This window comes from Carcharodon carcharias, chromosome 20, assembly GCF_017639515.1.
Source record: "Carcharodon carcharias isolate sCarCar2 chromosome 20, sCarCar2.pri, whole genome shotgun sequence".
NCBI classification, from domain to species: Eukaryota; Metazoa; Chordata; class Chondrichthyes; order Lamniformes; family Lamnidae; genus Carcharodon; species Carcharodon carcharias.
Window position 1 is genome coordinate 49,135,989 of NC_054486.1, and position 17,336 is coordinate 49,153,324.

The 17,336-nt window shown below is 41.6% G+C and overlaps 1 protein-coding gene across 3 annotated transcripts in view; it reads left to right on the top strand.

Annotated features, from left to right (window-relative positions):
• The window catches only part of LOC121292174 (MAP3K12 binding inhibitory protein 1), a 53,017-nt gene that overhangs the window by 8,216 nt on the left and 27,465 nt on the right, over window positions 1–17,336 (top strand). For 2 of the 3 annotated variants that reach the window (XM_041213821.1, XM_041213820.1), the window contains 6 exons: window positions 2,538–2,701; window positions 6,632–6,754; window positions 8,061–8,321; window positions 8,430–8,526; window positions 8,810–8,875; window positions 12,185–12,337. In XM_041213821.1, coding sequence (XP_041069755.1) covers window positions 2,681–2,701; window positions 6,632–6,754; window positions 8,061–8,321; window positions 8,430–8,526; window positions 8,810–8,875; window positions 12,185–12,337 — 721 coding nt within the window. In that variant the 5' untranslated portion in view covers window positions 2,538–2,680. The remainder of the gene's footprint in view (window positions 1–2,537; window positions 2,702–6,631; window positions 6,755–8,060; window positions 8,322–8,429; window positions 8,527–8,809; window positions 8,876–12,184; window positions 12,338–17,336) is intronic. The other variant, XM_041213819.1, reaches the window with a different exon arrangement.

Consider the following 17,336-nt stretch of genomic DNA (forward strand, 5'->3'; position numbering starts at 1 on the left):
AGAGAGTTTTCCACCTGATTCCCACTGACTTCACTTTTACTACGGTTCTTTATTACCTTAGTCGAAATTGATGACTTGATGTATGGCACCATTCACCTCAGACTGCTCAATTCACCACAACCCCAACACTTATTCACCAATAACTTCTATTAATCAGGACTCATACTTAACATTCATATTCTACGCTGCACCTTCAGAGACTTAGCACTGTTGTAATTGTGAAGATCCTGTTAGGGACTGTTAAGATGTTAAAGAAGAAATTTGCTCACCCAGTAATTAACCAAAATTTCACATTTTTAAACAAAAACAGACTATCGTACATAAAGAGGAATTAAACAAAGCAAGCACTACTAAACACTTATACTATAAACCCAGATCTACCTTATGTTTTGCCCCAAGAATTCCCTTATCTGACAAAACCTTCAAGGTTCATTCACTTGACCTGCAACCAGCCCAAGGTATGCCATAGTCTTCCGGAATTTCCTTCAATTCTCCTCCATATTCCAGTTTTCTCCAAGGTAAATGATTCCACGGGAATAAGACCATAAGATATAGGAGCAGAAATTAGGCCATTCGGCCTATCGATTCTGCTCCACCATTCAATCATGACTGATAAGTTTCTCAACCCCATCCTCCTGCCTTCTCCCTAAAACCTTTTATCCCCTTACCAATCAAGAACCTATCTATCTCGGTCTTAAATACACTCAATGACCTGGCCTCCACAGCCTTCTGTGGCAATAAATTCCATAGATTCACCACTCTCTGGTTAAAGAAGTTTCTCCTCATCTCTGTTCTAAAAGGTCTTCCCTTTATTCTGAGGCTGTGCCCTCGGGTCCTAGTCTTTCCTACTAATGGAAACATCTTCCCCATGTCCACTCTATCCAGGCCTTTCAGTATTCTGTAAGTTTCAATCAGATCCCCCCTCATCCTTCTAAACTCCATCGAGTATAGACCCAGAATCCTCAAACGTTCCTCATATGTTAAGCCTTTCATTCCTGGGATCGTTCTCATGAGCCTCCTCTGGACCCTCTCCAGGGCCAGAACATCCTTTCTGAGATACGGTGCCCAAAATTGCTCACGCTATTCGAAATGTGGTCTGACCAGAGCCTTATAAAGCCTCAGCAGCACATCCCTGCTTTTATATTCTAGTCCTCACAAAATAAATGCCAACATTGCATTTGCCTTCCTAACTACCGACTCAACCTGCAAGTTAACCTTAAGAGAATCCTGGACTAGGACTCCCAAGTCCCTTTGCACTCCAGATTTCTGAATTCTCTCCCCATTTAGAAAATGGTTTATGCCTGTATTCTTCCTACCAAAGTGCATGACCTCACACTTCCCCACGTTGTATTCCATCTGCCACCTCTTTGCCCATTCTCCTAACCTGTCCAAATTCTTCTGCAGCCTCCTCGCCTCCTGAATACTACACCTCCCTCCACCTCAGTTCCTTCATCTAGATCATTAATGTATAAAGTGAAAAGTTGTGGTTCCAACACTGACCACAGGAAGAATAAAAAAGCAGCATATTACTTAAACGGAGAACAACTGCAGAATCCAGAGTGCAGAGGTATTTAGGTGTTCTTGTGCATGAGTCAGAAAAAGTTACTATGCATGCAGGTACAACAAGTAATCAAGAAGTCTAATGGAATGCTATCGGTATCCTTTATTACAAGAGGAATTGAACATAAAAGTAAGGATTACCTGGAAAAACTCAGCAGGTCTGGCAGCGGTGTAACAAAATCCTTGGACTCACTCAAGTTCTGTCGAAGGGTCATGAGGACTCGAAACGTCAACTCTTTTCTTCTCCGCCGATGCTGCCAGACTTGCTAAGTTTTTCCAGGTAATTATGTTTTTGTTTTGGATTTCCAGTATCCGCAGTTTTTTTGTTTTTATAAAAGTAAGAATGTTACGCTCCAGTTATACATGGCATTTGTGAGACCCATATCTCGAATATTGTATGCAGTTTTGGTCTCCTTATTTAAGAAAGGATGTAAATGCATTGGAGGTGGTTCAGAGGAGATTTACTAGATTGATATCTGGAGTAGGTGGGTTGTCTTATGGGGATAGGTTGGAAAGACTGGGCTTGTTTCTATTGGAGTTGAGTGTGTGACTTGAGGAGTGAGGTGTGACTTGATTGAAGTATATATGATTCTGAATGGCCTTGACAAGTTGGATGTGGAAAGGATGTTTCCTATTGTGGGTGAGTCCAGAACTAGGGGGCACTGTTTTAAACTTAGGGGTTGCCCTTCTAGGACAGCGATGAGGAGAAATTTTTTCTGAGGGTTGTGCGACTTAAGAATACTCTGTCTCAGAAGGCGGTGGTGACGGGGTTATTGAATATTTTTAAGTCAGAGGTAGATAGATTCTTGTTAGGCAAGGGAATCAAAGGTTATCAGGGGTAGATGGGAATGTGGAACTCAACACAAACAGATCAGCCAGGATCTTATTGAATGGTGGAGTAGGCTAGAAGGGCTGAATGGCTGACTTCGGCTCCTATTTTATATGTTCTTATGTTCTCTTTTCTCACACTCTCGCAGGACAAGTTGGCAGACAGCTGGAGGCAGCAGGTGCTAACCAGTGAGAGGCAGGAGTGTCAGCATTCCCTAACTTCAATGGAGGGAATGCTGCTGGCCATTATTTAGCTAGCTGCCTGTGATTGAGACTGTGGCCTGCAGCACGGATGAAATCATTGAAGTTAATGGTATGCTCGTACTTAATCCTTCTCCTCGTCTGCCAGTCTCCACCTCGCCCATAATTTCTTCTAATTTATATGCTGCAAATACTGGAAACATGCACTTCTTACTCCCCCAACTCTCTTTACACCACTACAACCTTACCCTTTCAGATACCCAAGAAGTACAACTTGGCCAGGAAGTGCAGGGACAGCATGAAGACACAGCACTGTAACTTAATTTTACTCTCGCAGCTCAAATATTGACAATGAGGATGTGACCAGAAGCAGGGCTAAAAGCAGCTGATAATTTTTTTCTATTTTTCCATGGAATGTGAGCGTCACTAATAACGCCACCATTTTTGTCCATCCCTAATTGTCCTCAAGAGGGTGACAGTGAGCTGCCTTCTTTAATTGCTCCATGTGATGTAGGTACACCCACAGTGCTGTTAGGGAGGGAGTTCCAGGATTTTGCTACAGTGACAGTGAAGGAATGGTGATATAGTTCCAGGTCAGGATGGTGTGTGACTTGGAGAGGAGCTTGCCCTTGATGGTGTTTCCATGCAACTGCTGCCCTTGTCCTTCAATTTGGTAGAGGTCCTGGGTTTGGAAGCTGCTGTTGAAGGCGGCTTGGCAAGTTGCTGCAGTGTATGTTTTAAATGGTACACGCTGCTGCTGTGTGCCAGTGGTGAAGGGAGTGAATGTTTAAGATGATGGATGGCGATCAAGCAAGCTGCTTTGTCCTGGATGGTGCCGAGCTTCTTGAGTGCTGTGGGAGCTAAGCTCATCACACTCCTAACTTGCGCCATGTAGATGGCGGATGGGCTTTAGAGAGCCAGGAGGTGAGTTACCTGCCACAGAGTTCCCAGTGTCTGATCTCCAATTATAGACTCTATTTATATGGCTGGTCCATTTAAGTTTTTGGTCAATGATAACCTTCAGGATGTTGAAGTGTACACAAGAATGCTGATGGCTATACACTATGAAATGTCTGGTACATAGGGAAGCTTGCCAGAAACCCTGTGTTTGCAAGGAGCATGGAGGAGACCTGCACCAATTTGGGTCAAGGCTTGAAGCCATCATTTGTAGCCTGAAGATGGTGGCTAACTATCATTGCACTTGTGGACCAAACCATGTTGCAGCATCTGTTGGCTGGCTTCTCTGCTTCCATTGCAGTACAAGCTGCTACCACCAGAAGTCTTGAGTATGGTGGAAATTCAGCTTGCTGTAATGCAAGGTTAGCTTGCTGTCATCATGGCTGCAGATTATAATGTGCAGGATTTCCCAGCAGTCTAGCAGTCTGTCTCCCAATAGTTTACTCGGATTACTGAGACATTGTCCTGAGGGACCAACATGGCTCTGTGAAGCACATGCCTGAAGACAGCATTTACCTTTCCACCTCTGTCACTCCACCAGTGCCCTTGCTATTGCCCAGCCAACCAACCAGCTGCCACCCTTGCTGAGACGATGCAGTCTGGCCAAGAACCAATTGAGGTCATCCTCCAAGGCCACCTGTGCTCTTCTCCACTGAAAGTCAGCAGCCTTCCACCAGCTATACTGCAGTTGCTGGGGTTGCACTATGTTGAAGCACTAGGATAGGCTGAAGCACATGGAAGACAGGTACTAAGGAAATGCACAAGAGGGTTTAGTTGAGATGCTTATGCAATATGGAATAATTTGATTTATAAATTTGATTTGGAAAGTTTAACTTATGGTGGATTATATTTTAGCATTGTGGACAAGTGAATACTGAGATCAGTGTCAGAGGGAGCGTAAAGTTAGATGGATTGTTAGTGACTGGAGAAATGGGATTGCATTACTGGGTCTGCATTCTGTTAAATCGCTTCATGGATAGCTAGGCCATGAAGGGCTGTTAATGTTGCCTTTTGTTCCTCTTCCTGCTCATGAGCCGCTTGCCATATAGCTGGTGAAAGACTAGCTTGTCGTGATTGTGAGGATGTGCAGCAAACAGCACACTGCAACATATCATGAACCTGCTCTGCCAAATCCTCCACAGTGAGCTAGGCATCAAAAGTGTTCATTATATACATGCTCCACCTCTGTATATGGGTTGTGCGTCAAAGTCATCAGCCATGTGGTTAGTTAGTCATCATCCAGTAGCCACCATTTGGTTTGCTGTGGTGGCTGATGCCAGTGAGCTGCTGCAGAATGAAGGCATCATGACTACTGCCAGGGTACCAGGCATTGATTTGCATGATTCTCTGCATGTGGTCACACATTAACTGGGTATTGAGGGAGTGGAATCCATTTTTGCTTGCAAAATGGGGTGAAGTTGGTATTCAACACCTATAAAGAGGTAGTTGTGCAGTCAATGGCATCCTGCACTTTTGAGGGAGCCTAATAAAAAAGCAACATGCTTGTTCTGATTGATTCCGTCTGGCAATAGAGAATGAAATGTCGTAGTTTTCAATGAATAGAGAGCATCAGTGATCTCCCTTATGCCAGAGTGAATGGGAAACAGCAAGATGTTACGAATATCTTAAGTTCCAGCCTGGGAGGAGCCAGATATATAAAAGTTAATCAGCATAGTCATCTTTGCAGCCACCGGCAATGACATCCTTGCCCTGTTCTGAGGTTGTAGTTTTGACTGAGCAGGTAGAAAATTTCAGTGAAGACATTCCTGCTGAAGCACAGATTTTGCACACACTGTTCCTCACTTGAGGTTCAAATTGGAGAATTCCTCCTTGAACACCCTTGGCAATGTGGCTTTTTGTTGAGCGCCCTTCTCTTCTGTACCACACCCCGCTACCCTCTTCCAGAAGCTTGTCCTGTGCTGCAGAGCCTTTGTTCATTCAACAAGTTATGCTGTATACTGAGGAGAATGCCTATTAGTGCATCCATGGGAGCAAGTAGTTTGTGCAGAAGCCTTGAAGTTAGCCGGAACTCTTTGTACATCTGCCATATCACTCTGTTATCTTTGGTAACAGTACGCAACTGTAGAATGTTCAAAATGGTTGTGCAATCATAGCAACTGCCATAGCACTGTCACCTAGCATGGAGTGATGAAAGGTATCAGATGGATTAGTTAATGATGTGATTCTGCAATTGCCTTTAAGTTGCCAGCAGTGCAAAATTAAGGATTATATTTAAAATATACAAATATGACATCTAAAAATGGACTGAAGTGTTGCATCAAGCATGCATACCACTTGAGCCTAATTTACCATTGATACTGTCACAAAGTTATTTACAAAGAAATATTAATGTTTCCATGTAACCTAATGTTTGTAATATTCCGTAGTGCGAGTGCTTGTGATAAAGGCATTGTGCATATGAACAATTAATCACCGTACCAATAACATCACCATATCACCATCTCTCTTTCTGGAGAAATTGAACAGACGGAAGATTATTGCAATTTTGTGAAGTGCTGCAGTAAAAGCAATTTGTTAAGGTTGGGAGTTGCAAAAATAATGATTGCATTCTATCTGGAGATACAGTAAAATACTGTAATGTTAATCACAATAAGTGCTTGTCGTGGAGGAATGTGTCCAAAGCAAATCTTTTACCTCAAGCTGATTTACTCTCAAGTCAGCTTTTTCGCATAGCAGACTCCCCCAGTCCTTTCTACCCTGGAGTGTTACAGCTCTACCCATTTATAGGTGAGCCAATACCCAACACCTGTTTTTAACAGGCAGTTGTCTTAACAATGTAATTGTTATACAATGTAGTTCCAGTCAACAAGAAGATAGTTATTGGACCTTGACAATATAATTATTGATACATTGACACTAACCCCAGACAATTGTAGCAACATCAGCATTTATCAGTGCTATCAATGCTGGCAAATTGAAATGTAGAATGACTGATCATTTCAAGATGTGAGCAATGTGTTGATGCCAATTAAATCCGCTCTCATTAGCTAGCTCAATTTATATGACTTAAAGTCTGTTGGAAATCAGTGATTTTAATGTTTTATGATTTTTTTTCTTCTTAAAGCTTAATGTTGGAGATGATGTTCTAAACATTACTACTGACCTATGCAAACTTCAGAGTCTGCCAGCACATCTTAATCCAGCAAATCTTAGTAGCTTGCTCCAACGGCATATTCTTGATTTGCAGGTAAGTGTAAGATTTTTATTTTCAGAAAATTGTTGTATATGTTAATTGATAGCTGGATGTAATTAAATTAAGTTAAGCTGAGCAGTGCAAATTACATGACTAAATCACAATAATGAAGCTCAAGGAATTTATTATTACCACATATCTGGAAATAAATGAATTATGTTCTTTTCGTGTATAGCGTACGATGCAGACCAGAGCATGGGCAATTGTTGATGATGGAATGGGACACATGGCCTCATCTGAAGTACAGATGGAGTGGTATTTATTAATGATAGGCAGAAGCAAAATGTAAAATCTGAGGATGAGTGCAGAGACCTTCCTGGGTTGAGCTGGGAGTAAAGGCTAGTGACAGCAGCAGCCCTTATATAATTAATCATCAGCGATGCATTGCAGGCTGCTCTGTTTTCATCTGTTCACTATCCTGAACACAGATATCCATTGAATGAAAGCCTGAGATTTGGAACAAAAGTTTCTCGCAGGTGTCATTCAGAGGTAAGCAGGCGCTGCTAAAGTTTTGATTCTTTGACTGTTCAGTAGCAAATGGTGTCAGTTGAACATTTTATTTTGAGTTGTGCAGTTCAGCATGCTGTGCCTCTGGAGTTCTTGGTAACTGCTTGTCTGCCCAGCACAGGGTCAAACCCATTCAAGGCAGCTGTCTAATGAATGCCTTCTGGGGGAATGTTGAGATGAGCAGTGTCTCTTAGAGTTACAGTGACTCCAAGATGACACACCAGGCTATGGAAGCATGAAACAATGTCAACCCTCTGATAGATTTGGTATTCCTGTCCCTGAGCCAATTGGATCTCCACAATTTCAGGGCATTGTTAATGATTTAAACAGCTAATGTGGCTCACTAATGGGGCTTGGAGGAGAAAACCCATTACCAGGGTTGGGATTCTTCACACACTGCTACAAATAATCCTGCAAAAACAATGCCCTTTGGATAGGGAGGTCTGGCTATAGAAGCAGTAGAAAGTGCATTGGAGCTGTGAAGCTGTCTAGTTAAACTGCAGCAATATCCTGGCATTCTTAAGCTTTGGCACTGCCACTTACATGTAAACCTTAAAGTCAGATAATTTGGATGCAGGGCAAGAAAGCGTACAGTCCGTATTGGCAACAGGAACTCAGTGTATTTCTCAGCAGCTTATTCTGTGATGAAATTCTGATATGTCAATGCATCCCAGCTGAACAAAAAAAAAGTAAATTTGGTTGATGTAGTAGTTGAATTTTAAACTGTAACTGATTTTCATTAATCACATTACAACTGCTCCATTCAAATAGTTTAGTAACATTTTATTTTTAGTGTGTTTCAGACAAGTTAAAATTATTGATGAGAAATGACTTATCTGGGACCAGAAACACAGGAGAGACGATGCTGCCTTCAAAACCTGACAATTATTCAAATTCAACAATGACTGATGATCATAAGCAAATTTCAAATAAACCAATTAATCTAAAAACAAAAGTATTCCTAAATGATGCACAAAACAAGCCTGAAGGACAAGATGAACCAAATATCCAAACTGAAACAGAATTGGTTCAGATAAAGGCAAACAGAGATGAAGTAAGATTTAATTGTTATCTGTGAAATTAATCAATATAATTATGTGGGGATCGTTTGTTTTATTTTAACCCGAGTAGGTGAAATTGCTTCCCATTATTTGTGTCTCAGATTGAAAGAAGAATTTTAGCATTCATGGAGAGAAAACAGGCAGAGATCAATGAAAACAACATCCGTGAATTTTGCAACGTTATTAATTGTAATCAAGGTTAGTTGTGAATTGATGAAAACTACATTGGTGTTACATTTTTTGAAACACACATAGAGACCAAAATGACATTATGGGTTAAATGCTAATTTATAAGATTTATGTGGAAAGATTAATCTGTTGGCTCGGTTCTTCATTACCATGCAGTAGGTCCTAATATTTTGAATTAGAGGATTTTGTTTTTGAGTCAACTTTTCTATCTATTTCATCTATTTTGAAAAGTATTTTTGCCATTTTGACTTTTTATGATTGATTTCGGTCAAATATGTTTGTGTTTAACCAGAAAACAGCTGTGCTAGAACAGATGCAGTCTTCACGCCACACCCAGGCTTCAAAAGTCATATAAAAGGTACACCAATTTTGCATTCTATAGTGCTACTTTTTTTTTCCAATAACTCATTGAAGCTGAAGATTTTATGTTAGTTCATCCATTAGCATAAGAAAGTTGAAATGTACTTTTGGTATGATATTGTATATTTGCTTAAAAGTACACTTGGGTTTGTTCGACTTTGTGAACAGCTCTGTATATATCTGATGACTGCAGCTGAAATTTTGAGGTCTTCCCATCACTCCTAGACTTATCTTTAAAAATAGTAGATTTTGTTGTAACTTTGAAATTATTGTATTTTGAATACAGCTGTCATTATTGACTTCTCTCTTTGACATCATAAGTTGACTAGACCAATTTGATAAAATACAAATTTGGCACTTGTTTGTTAGTTCTGAGTATATTTGCATAGAATGTGTAGCACAATGACAGGCTATTCGCCCCAATGGACCCATGCTGGTGTTTATGCTCCAGAGGGGTCTCCTCCCACCATCTTCATCTAACTCTACCAGCGTAACCTGCTGTTTCTTTTTCCCTCATGTTTATGCAGCGTCTCTTTCAATGCACCAATACTATTTGCTTTAACTATTCCATGTGGAAAAGTGTTCCACATTCTAAGCCCTCTGAGTAAAGAGGTTTATCCTGAATTCCATGCTGGATTTACTAATGATTAAATAATATTTATGGCCCTTAGTTTTGGACCACCTCATTATTGAAAACATCTTCTTTGTCTACTCAATCAAAGCCTTTCATAATCCTTAAAGACCTCTATCTATTCACCCTCAGCCTTTTCTAGAGAAAAGAGCCCCATTTTAGAGAAGATTTGAGAAGTGTGTTGCAGAGTCACACTCATAAAATTTGAATCAAGAACTGGAGGAGGAAGACACAAACTGGAACACCACAATCTTGCAATATACCTGTGGCATTTAAAAATCCAAGTTAGCTTGTATTTGCATTATCCAAGAAAACTAAGTCATTATGTTTCAACCTTTTCCAATGGGTCTCTATTCATAATTTGAAACCTGAGTGTTGGAAGTTATGGCCCATAATTGTTCAGAGTTCCAGGGCAGTGTATCTAGGGGTATCCCAAAGATGCGCTGGGAACCACCCCTGGAAGTTGTCAGGTAAGAATTGCAAGGCAATTGCCCGTGAGGTTCAAACTTCTGATGGGCAGTTGCTCTGAATTGGCAACCATCCAATAAGGCAACTTAAATTGCAAACTTAGGATGGTTCCGACTGTGTTACAGCAATAGGTATCCATAAACTGTTAGAAGAATTAATACCACTTCTAGCTTCTAGGTGATTATAGCACTGACCCACTCTGACCCCACATGGGACTTCCCCACTACTACCACCCTCGACAGCAAACCGCGCCCCCCCCCCCCCCAATCCCACAAAATGCCCCATCCAACTTGCAACAACCCCTCACTCCCTGCCTTCCCAACCAAATTCTGGCCGCAAACGTATACACTTACCTTTTCCCTGGCTTCTCAAAGGCTTTTAAACTTGGCTGGACCTTTGAACTTACCTGATTTACGGCAGCCGTAAAAAGGGCATTTTTTACTTACTTACAAATGAGCTGCTCTCACTAGGAGAGTGCTGCACTACACAAATCTCCCCCAGCCTGAATCAGAAGGTAGGGCAAGATAGGAGCGCCTGGATTTCAAGCTAAGTAATTGAGTGGAGTGGCAACCCAACTCAATTGCCACTCCACCGGAAGTTATGGGCCTACATCTCCAGTAATTGTATCTTCTTCTGAAGACAGCATGGTCTAAATTGTAAACAATGCCTCAAATGTATCCTATTTCAGCAATCTGTATGGAATCAACTTATCAGGCGTCCTTCTGATGCACCTAAATAGTTGATTTAGCTGATAATAACTCACATGGACTGGTAGTTTAAGTGAATGATCAGTTGTGCATGCAAATACTTTCTTTTGACTTTTGCCTTTGCCTTTCTACTTCTGTTTATGGATAAAATGCAAAATAAGATTCCTTGTGTACAGTTCACGTTGCATAGAACGTTGTTTTTCTTTGTAAATCTATATCATGATCCACCTTCTAGACTTAAGCTCACTTAATTGATTTTTTTTGAATGTTATTAACCTCTCTTGTAAATGTCACTTCATCATATACATCATTTATGGACAAATATTTGAAAATAATAACAATTCTTAAGTTCATTATCTATAAAACGGTTTGTGGAGAACTCCGAAAAGTCCTCTGTGGAACTCATAATTTCTTCCGTGGAAGATCTTCCACTTATTGACTTCTGTCTTCAAATTCTTTCTTAAAATCCAAGTAAATTAAATACGCATAGAACCATCCCAATTAATGTTGTTACCTGCCCAAAGAATTCCAACTGATTTGTGAGGCATGACCTCTCAAATCCTCTATATGATTTTGTACTTATACACTTCTATAAATTATTTGCTCTTCAGATGTGGGCAATGCTGGCAAGCCTGCATTTGTTGCTCATCTGTAGTTGCCAGTAGGAGTTGCTTTGTAACCAAGTGACTTGTTAGACCACTTCAGAGAATGCTGAGTTAAATTTACATTGTGAAACTGGAGTCACATGTAAGCTAGTCTGGGTAAGGGTGGCAGGTTTTCTTCCAGAAGAACTTCGGCGAACTAGTTGGCCTTGTACAGCAACCTGAGAACTTCTGTGGTCCTTTTGCTTGTTGCTAGCCCACACTTTTACCAAATGTATTGACTTCAATTTCAGAACTTATCATGTTGCGATTCTAATGCACAATTTCTGGGTTGTTAGCCCCATACCCTAACCAATAGATGACTGTGTATTCAGAGCTATCCTTTTAATTGCTGTCTAGCATTTCCTCCACTTATTGTTAAATTAACATGTGATTTTATTTTCATTTGAATATCAAAATTAGACAACTCTTTCCAGTAATAGAGCTCCCAAAAAAAAAATTGACCAGACCTTTTAGCTTAAACTCCCTCATTTCTTTTAAGGTTGCACCCCATTTGGTCTAATTGCATTACAGATACTTAATTAAATAGCCTCATCACAACTTTTAGGAAGCTACTGAACCAATAATTATGCATTATTTTTCCTTGTGGTCTATAGGACTATAAGTTGAGTATGAGCAATAGCTGTGCTTCTGACAATTCCGAGAAAGAACATCAGTTCACAAATAATGTAATATTGCATTTTGAGGATGATTACTATTAAGTTTTGAATGCATTTTGAAGTGCTTCTAACAGATTATTTAAGTACTTGCTGCATTGTGAAACTTATCCTTTATGGTAATAGAGGAAAAAAAATTCCTGCATACCTTACTTATATTTTCCAAAACCATTTTTATTGCAGTTTCAAGAGTTGTGAATACCTATGGGCCTCAGACAAGGACTGAAGGTGCAGGGGCATCTCTGCAGAAACCTGAAACTATGACACAAAATTGTGGTAACCCTGCTATTGAAGAGAGGCTTCAAAATATGGAAAGCCACTTGAAATTTCCAACAGGTATAGATTCCATTTCTAACAGCACTGTGGGTGTACCTACACCACATGGATTGCAGCAGTTCAAGAAGGCGTATCACCACCACCTTCTCAAGGGCAATTGGGGATGGGAAATATATGCTGGCCTAGTCGGTGATGCTCACATCCGTGAAGGAGCAATTAAAAAAAAAAGTTCACTTTGAAATCTTTCATCAGGTTTATTTAACAAAGAATATAAAGAAATGATTGCAAAATAATCTAATTAAATTCATATGGTGGCAAAAATTGAAAGGGCAGTATTTGATTGGTCAGTTTAGCATTGCAATCTAAACTCTAATTTTAGATCAGTGTGAGAATCTGTTCTAGCTCTTTTAAAATATGGTTGATTGCCAAAAGCTCTACCCTGCAATGTATTGGAGCTTCTTTATTTGAAATAATTTAACATTGGCCAGGTTTTTCCCATTGGCATTTGGGGGTGAGGCCCGCTCGTCGACGGGAAAATGATGCGGGATGACTCCAGAAGGAACCCACGACGTCATCCCGGTCCCTTTAAATTTTTAGGAAAGCGGGCGGACAGCAAAATCAGGTGTCTGCCTGCCGACTTGTCAATGGCCAATTAAGACCCTTCGGCCTTCCAAACCTGCGCCGATCATATTGCCTGTCAACGGAAACATTTTGCACTTCCGGGGTCCGTATCCCTCTATTCCCATCCTATTCATGTATTTGTCAAGCTGCCTCTTAAACACCACTATCGTATCTGCTTCCACCACCTCCTCTGGCACCAAATTCCAGACACTCACTACCCTCTGCGTAAAAAAACTTGCCCCGCAGATCTACTCTACAGTTTTCTCCTCTCACCTTAAATTTATGTCCCCTATTAATTGACTCTTCCACCCTGGGAAAAAGCTTCTGACTATCTACTCTGTCCACGCCACTCATAATTTTGTAAACTTGTATCAAGTCGCCCCTCAATCTCCATCGCTCTAGTGAGAACAATTCAAGTTTCTCCAATCTCTCCTCATAGCTAATAACCTCCAGACCAGGCAGCATCCTGGTAAACCTCCGCTGCACCCTCTCCAATGCCTCCATAGCCTTCTGGTAATGTGGTGACCAGAATTGCACGCAATATTCCAAGTGTGGTCTAACCAAGGTTCTATACAGCTGCACATGACTTCCCAGCTTTTATACTCAATACCCCTGCCAACGAAGGCAAGCATGCCATATGCCTTCCTGACTACCTTATCCACCTGCGTTGCCACTTTCAGTGACCTGTGGACCTGTACACCCAGATCCCTCTGCCCGTCAATGCACTTAAGGGTTCTGCCATTTACTATATAATTCCTGCCTGTATTAGACCTTCCAAAATGCATTACCTCGCATTTGTCCGGATTAAACTCCATCTGCCATTTCTCCGCCCAAGTCTCTAACCGATCTATATCCCGTTGTATTCTTTGGCAATCCTCTTCACTATCTGCAACTCCTTCAATCTTAGTGTCGTCTGCAAACTTACTAATTAGCCCAGTTACATTTTCCTCCAAATCATTTATGTATACTGCAAACAGCAAAGGTCCCAGCACTGATCCCTGTGGAACTCCACTAGTCACAGCTTTCCATTCAGAAAAGCATTCTTCTACTGCTACCCTCTGTCTTCTATGACCAAGCCAATTCTATATCCATCTTGCCAGCTCACCTCTGATCTCGTGCGACTTTACCTTCTGTACCAGTCTGTCATGAGGGACCTTGTCAAAGGCTTTACTGAAATCCATGTATATAACATCCACTGCCCTTCCATCGTCGATCATCATTGTCACTTACTCGAAAAACTCGATCAAATTAGTGAGACATGACCTCCCCTTCGCAAAACCATGCTGCCTCTCACTAATACGCCCATTAGCTTCCAAGTGATAGTAAATCCTGTCATGAAGAATCTTCTCCAATAATTTCCCTACCACTATGTAAGGTTCACTGGCCTGTAATTTCCTGGATTATCCCTGCTACCCTTCTTAAACAATGGAACAACATTGTCCATTCTCCAGTCCTCTGGGATCTCACCCATAGCCAGTGAGGATACAAAGATTTCTGTCAAGGCCCCAACAATCTCCTCCCTTGCCTTCCTCAGTACGTGGGAAAATCCCATCTGGTCCTGGGGACTTATTGACTTTAATATTCTTGAAGACGCATAACACCTCTTTTTTGATCTCAACATGATCCAGGCTATCTGCGCACTCTCCCCTGGATAAATCAACCACTAAAGTCCATAAGACCATAACACAGGAGCAGAAATTAGGACATTCGGCCCATCAAGTCTGGTCCGCCATTCAATCATGGCTGATAAATTTCTCAACCCCATCCTCCCGCCTTCTCCCCGTAACCTTTTGATCTCCTTACCAATCAAGAACCTATCTATCTCGGTCTTAAATACACCAGTGACCTGGCCTCCACAGCCTTCTGTGGCAATGAATTCCATAGATTCACCACTCTTTGGCTAAAGAAGTTTCTCCTCATCTCTGTTCTAAAAGGTCTTCCCTTTATTCTGAGGCTGTGCCCTTGGGTCCTAGTCTCTTCTACTAATGGAAACATCTTCCCCACGTCCACTCTATCCAGGCCTTTCAGTATTCTGTAAGTTTCAATCAGATCCTCCCTCATCCTTCGAAACTCCATCGAGTATAGACCCAGAATCCTCAAACGTTCCTCATATGTTAAGCCTTTCATTCCTGGGATCGTTCTCGTGAGCCTCGTCTGGACCCTCTCCAGGGCCAGAACATCCTTTCTGAGATATGGGGCCCAAAATTGCTCACGCTATTCTAAATGTGGTCTGACCGGAGCCTTATACAGCCTCAGCAGCACATCCCTGCTTTTATATTCTAGTCCTCACAAAATAAATGCCAACATTGCATTTGCCTTCCTAACTACCAACTCAACCTACAAGTTAACCTTAAGAGAATCCTAGACTAGGACTCCCAAGTCCCTTTGCACTCCAGATTTCTGAATTCTTTCCCCATTTAGAAAATAGTCTATGCCTCTATTCTTCCTACCAAAGTACATGACCTCACACTTCCCCATGTTGTATTCCATCTGCCACTTCTTTGCCCATTCTCCTAACCTGTCCAAATTCTTCTGCAGCCTCCCCGCCTTCTCAATACTACCTGTCCCTCCACCTGTCTTTGTATCATCTGCAAACTTAGCAAGGATGCCCTCAGTTCCTTCATCTAGATCATTAATGTATAAAGTGAAAAGTTGTGGTCCCAACACTGACCCCTGTGGAACTCCACTGGTCACTGGCCGCCATCCTGAGAAGGACCCCCTTATCCCCACTCTCTGCCTCCTGCCAGACAGCCAATCTTCTATCCATGCTAGTACCTTGCCTCTAACACCATGGACTCTTATCTTACTGAGCAGCCTCCTGTGCGGCACCTTGTCAAAGGCCTTCTGGAAGTCCAAGTAGATTACATCCATTGGCTCTCCTTTGTCTAACCTACTCATTACATCCTCAAAGAATTCTAACAGATTTGTCAGGCATGATCTCCCCTTGATGAAACCATGCTGACTTTGCCTGATTTTACCATGCACTTCCAAGTATTCTGAAATCTCATCCTTAATAATGGACTCTAAAATCTTACCAACGACAGAGGTCAGGCTAATCGGCCTGTAATTTCCTGTCTTTTGCCCCACTCTCTTAAACAGGGGAGTTACATTAGTGATTTTCCAGTCCTCTGGGACCCTCCCTGACTCCAGTGATTCCTGAAAGATCACCACTAACGCCTCCACTATCTCACCAGCTAACTCCTTCAGAACTCTGGGGTGTAATCCATCTGGTCCAGGTGATTTATCCACCTTCAGACCTTCCAGTTTTCCTAGCACCTTCTCCTTGGTAATGGCCACCATATTCACCTCTGCCCCCCAACTCTCTTGAACTTTGGGGATGTCACTCCTGTCTTTCACTGTGAAGACTGACACAAAGTACCTATTCAGTTCCTCCGCCATTTCTTTGTTCCCCACTACTACTTCTCCAGCGTCATTTTCCAGCGGCCCAATGTCCACTTTTGCCTCTCTCTTACCCTTTTATATATCTAAAAAAATCTCTTGCAATCTTCTTTTATATTACTGGCTAGTTTACCCTCATATTTAATCTCCTCCCTCCTGATTTCTTTTTTAGTTGTCCTCTGTTGGTCTTTGTAGGCTTCCCAATCCGCATTGTATGCTTTCTCTTTAGCTTTTATGCTGTCCCTGACTTCCCTTGTCAGCCATGGTTGCCTTGTCCTCCCTTTAGTATGTTTCTTCTTCCTAGGAATGAATTTTTGCTGTGTCTCCCAAATTACTCCCAGAAACTCCTGCCATTGCTGTTCCACTGTCTTTCCTGCTAGGCTCATCTCCCAGTCAATTCTGGCCAGATCCTCTCTTATGCCTCTGTAGTTGCCTTTATTCAACTGTAATACCGTTACATCTGATTCCAGCTTTTTCCTCTCAAATTGCCGGGTAAGTTCTGTCATATTATGGTTACTTCCTCCTAAGGGTTCCTTCACCTTAAACTCCCTTATCAAATCTGCCTGATTACACATCACTAAATCTAGAATTGCCTGTTCCCTAGTGGGCTCCACCACAAGCTGCTCCAAAAAGCCATCTTGTAGACATTCCACAAATTCCTTTTCTTGGAATTCACTACCAATCTGATTTTCCTAGCCTACCTGCATATTGAAATCTCCCATGATCACTAACCTTGCCTTTCTTACACACCTTTTCTATCTCCTGGTGTATCTTGTGCCCCACATCCTGACTACTCTTCGGAGGCCTGTACATAACTCCCATTACAGTTTTTTTACCTTTGCGGTTCCTCAACTTTACCCACACAGATTCTATATCATCTGACCGTACATCATTTCTTGCTTTCGATTTAATTTCATTTCTTACTAACAAAGCAACCCCACCCCCTCTGCCAACCTGCCTATCTTTTCGATAGGATATATATCCTTGGATATTTAGCTCCCAGTCCTGATCCCCTTGCAGCCATGTCTCTGTGATGCCC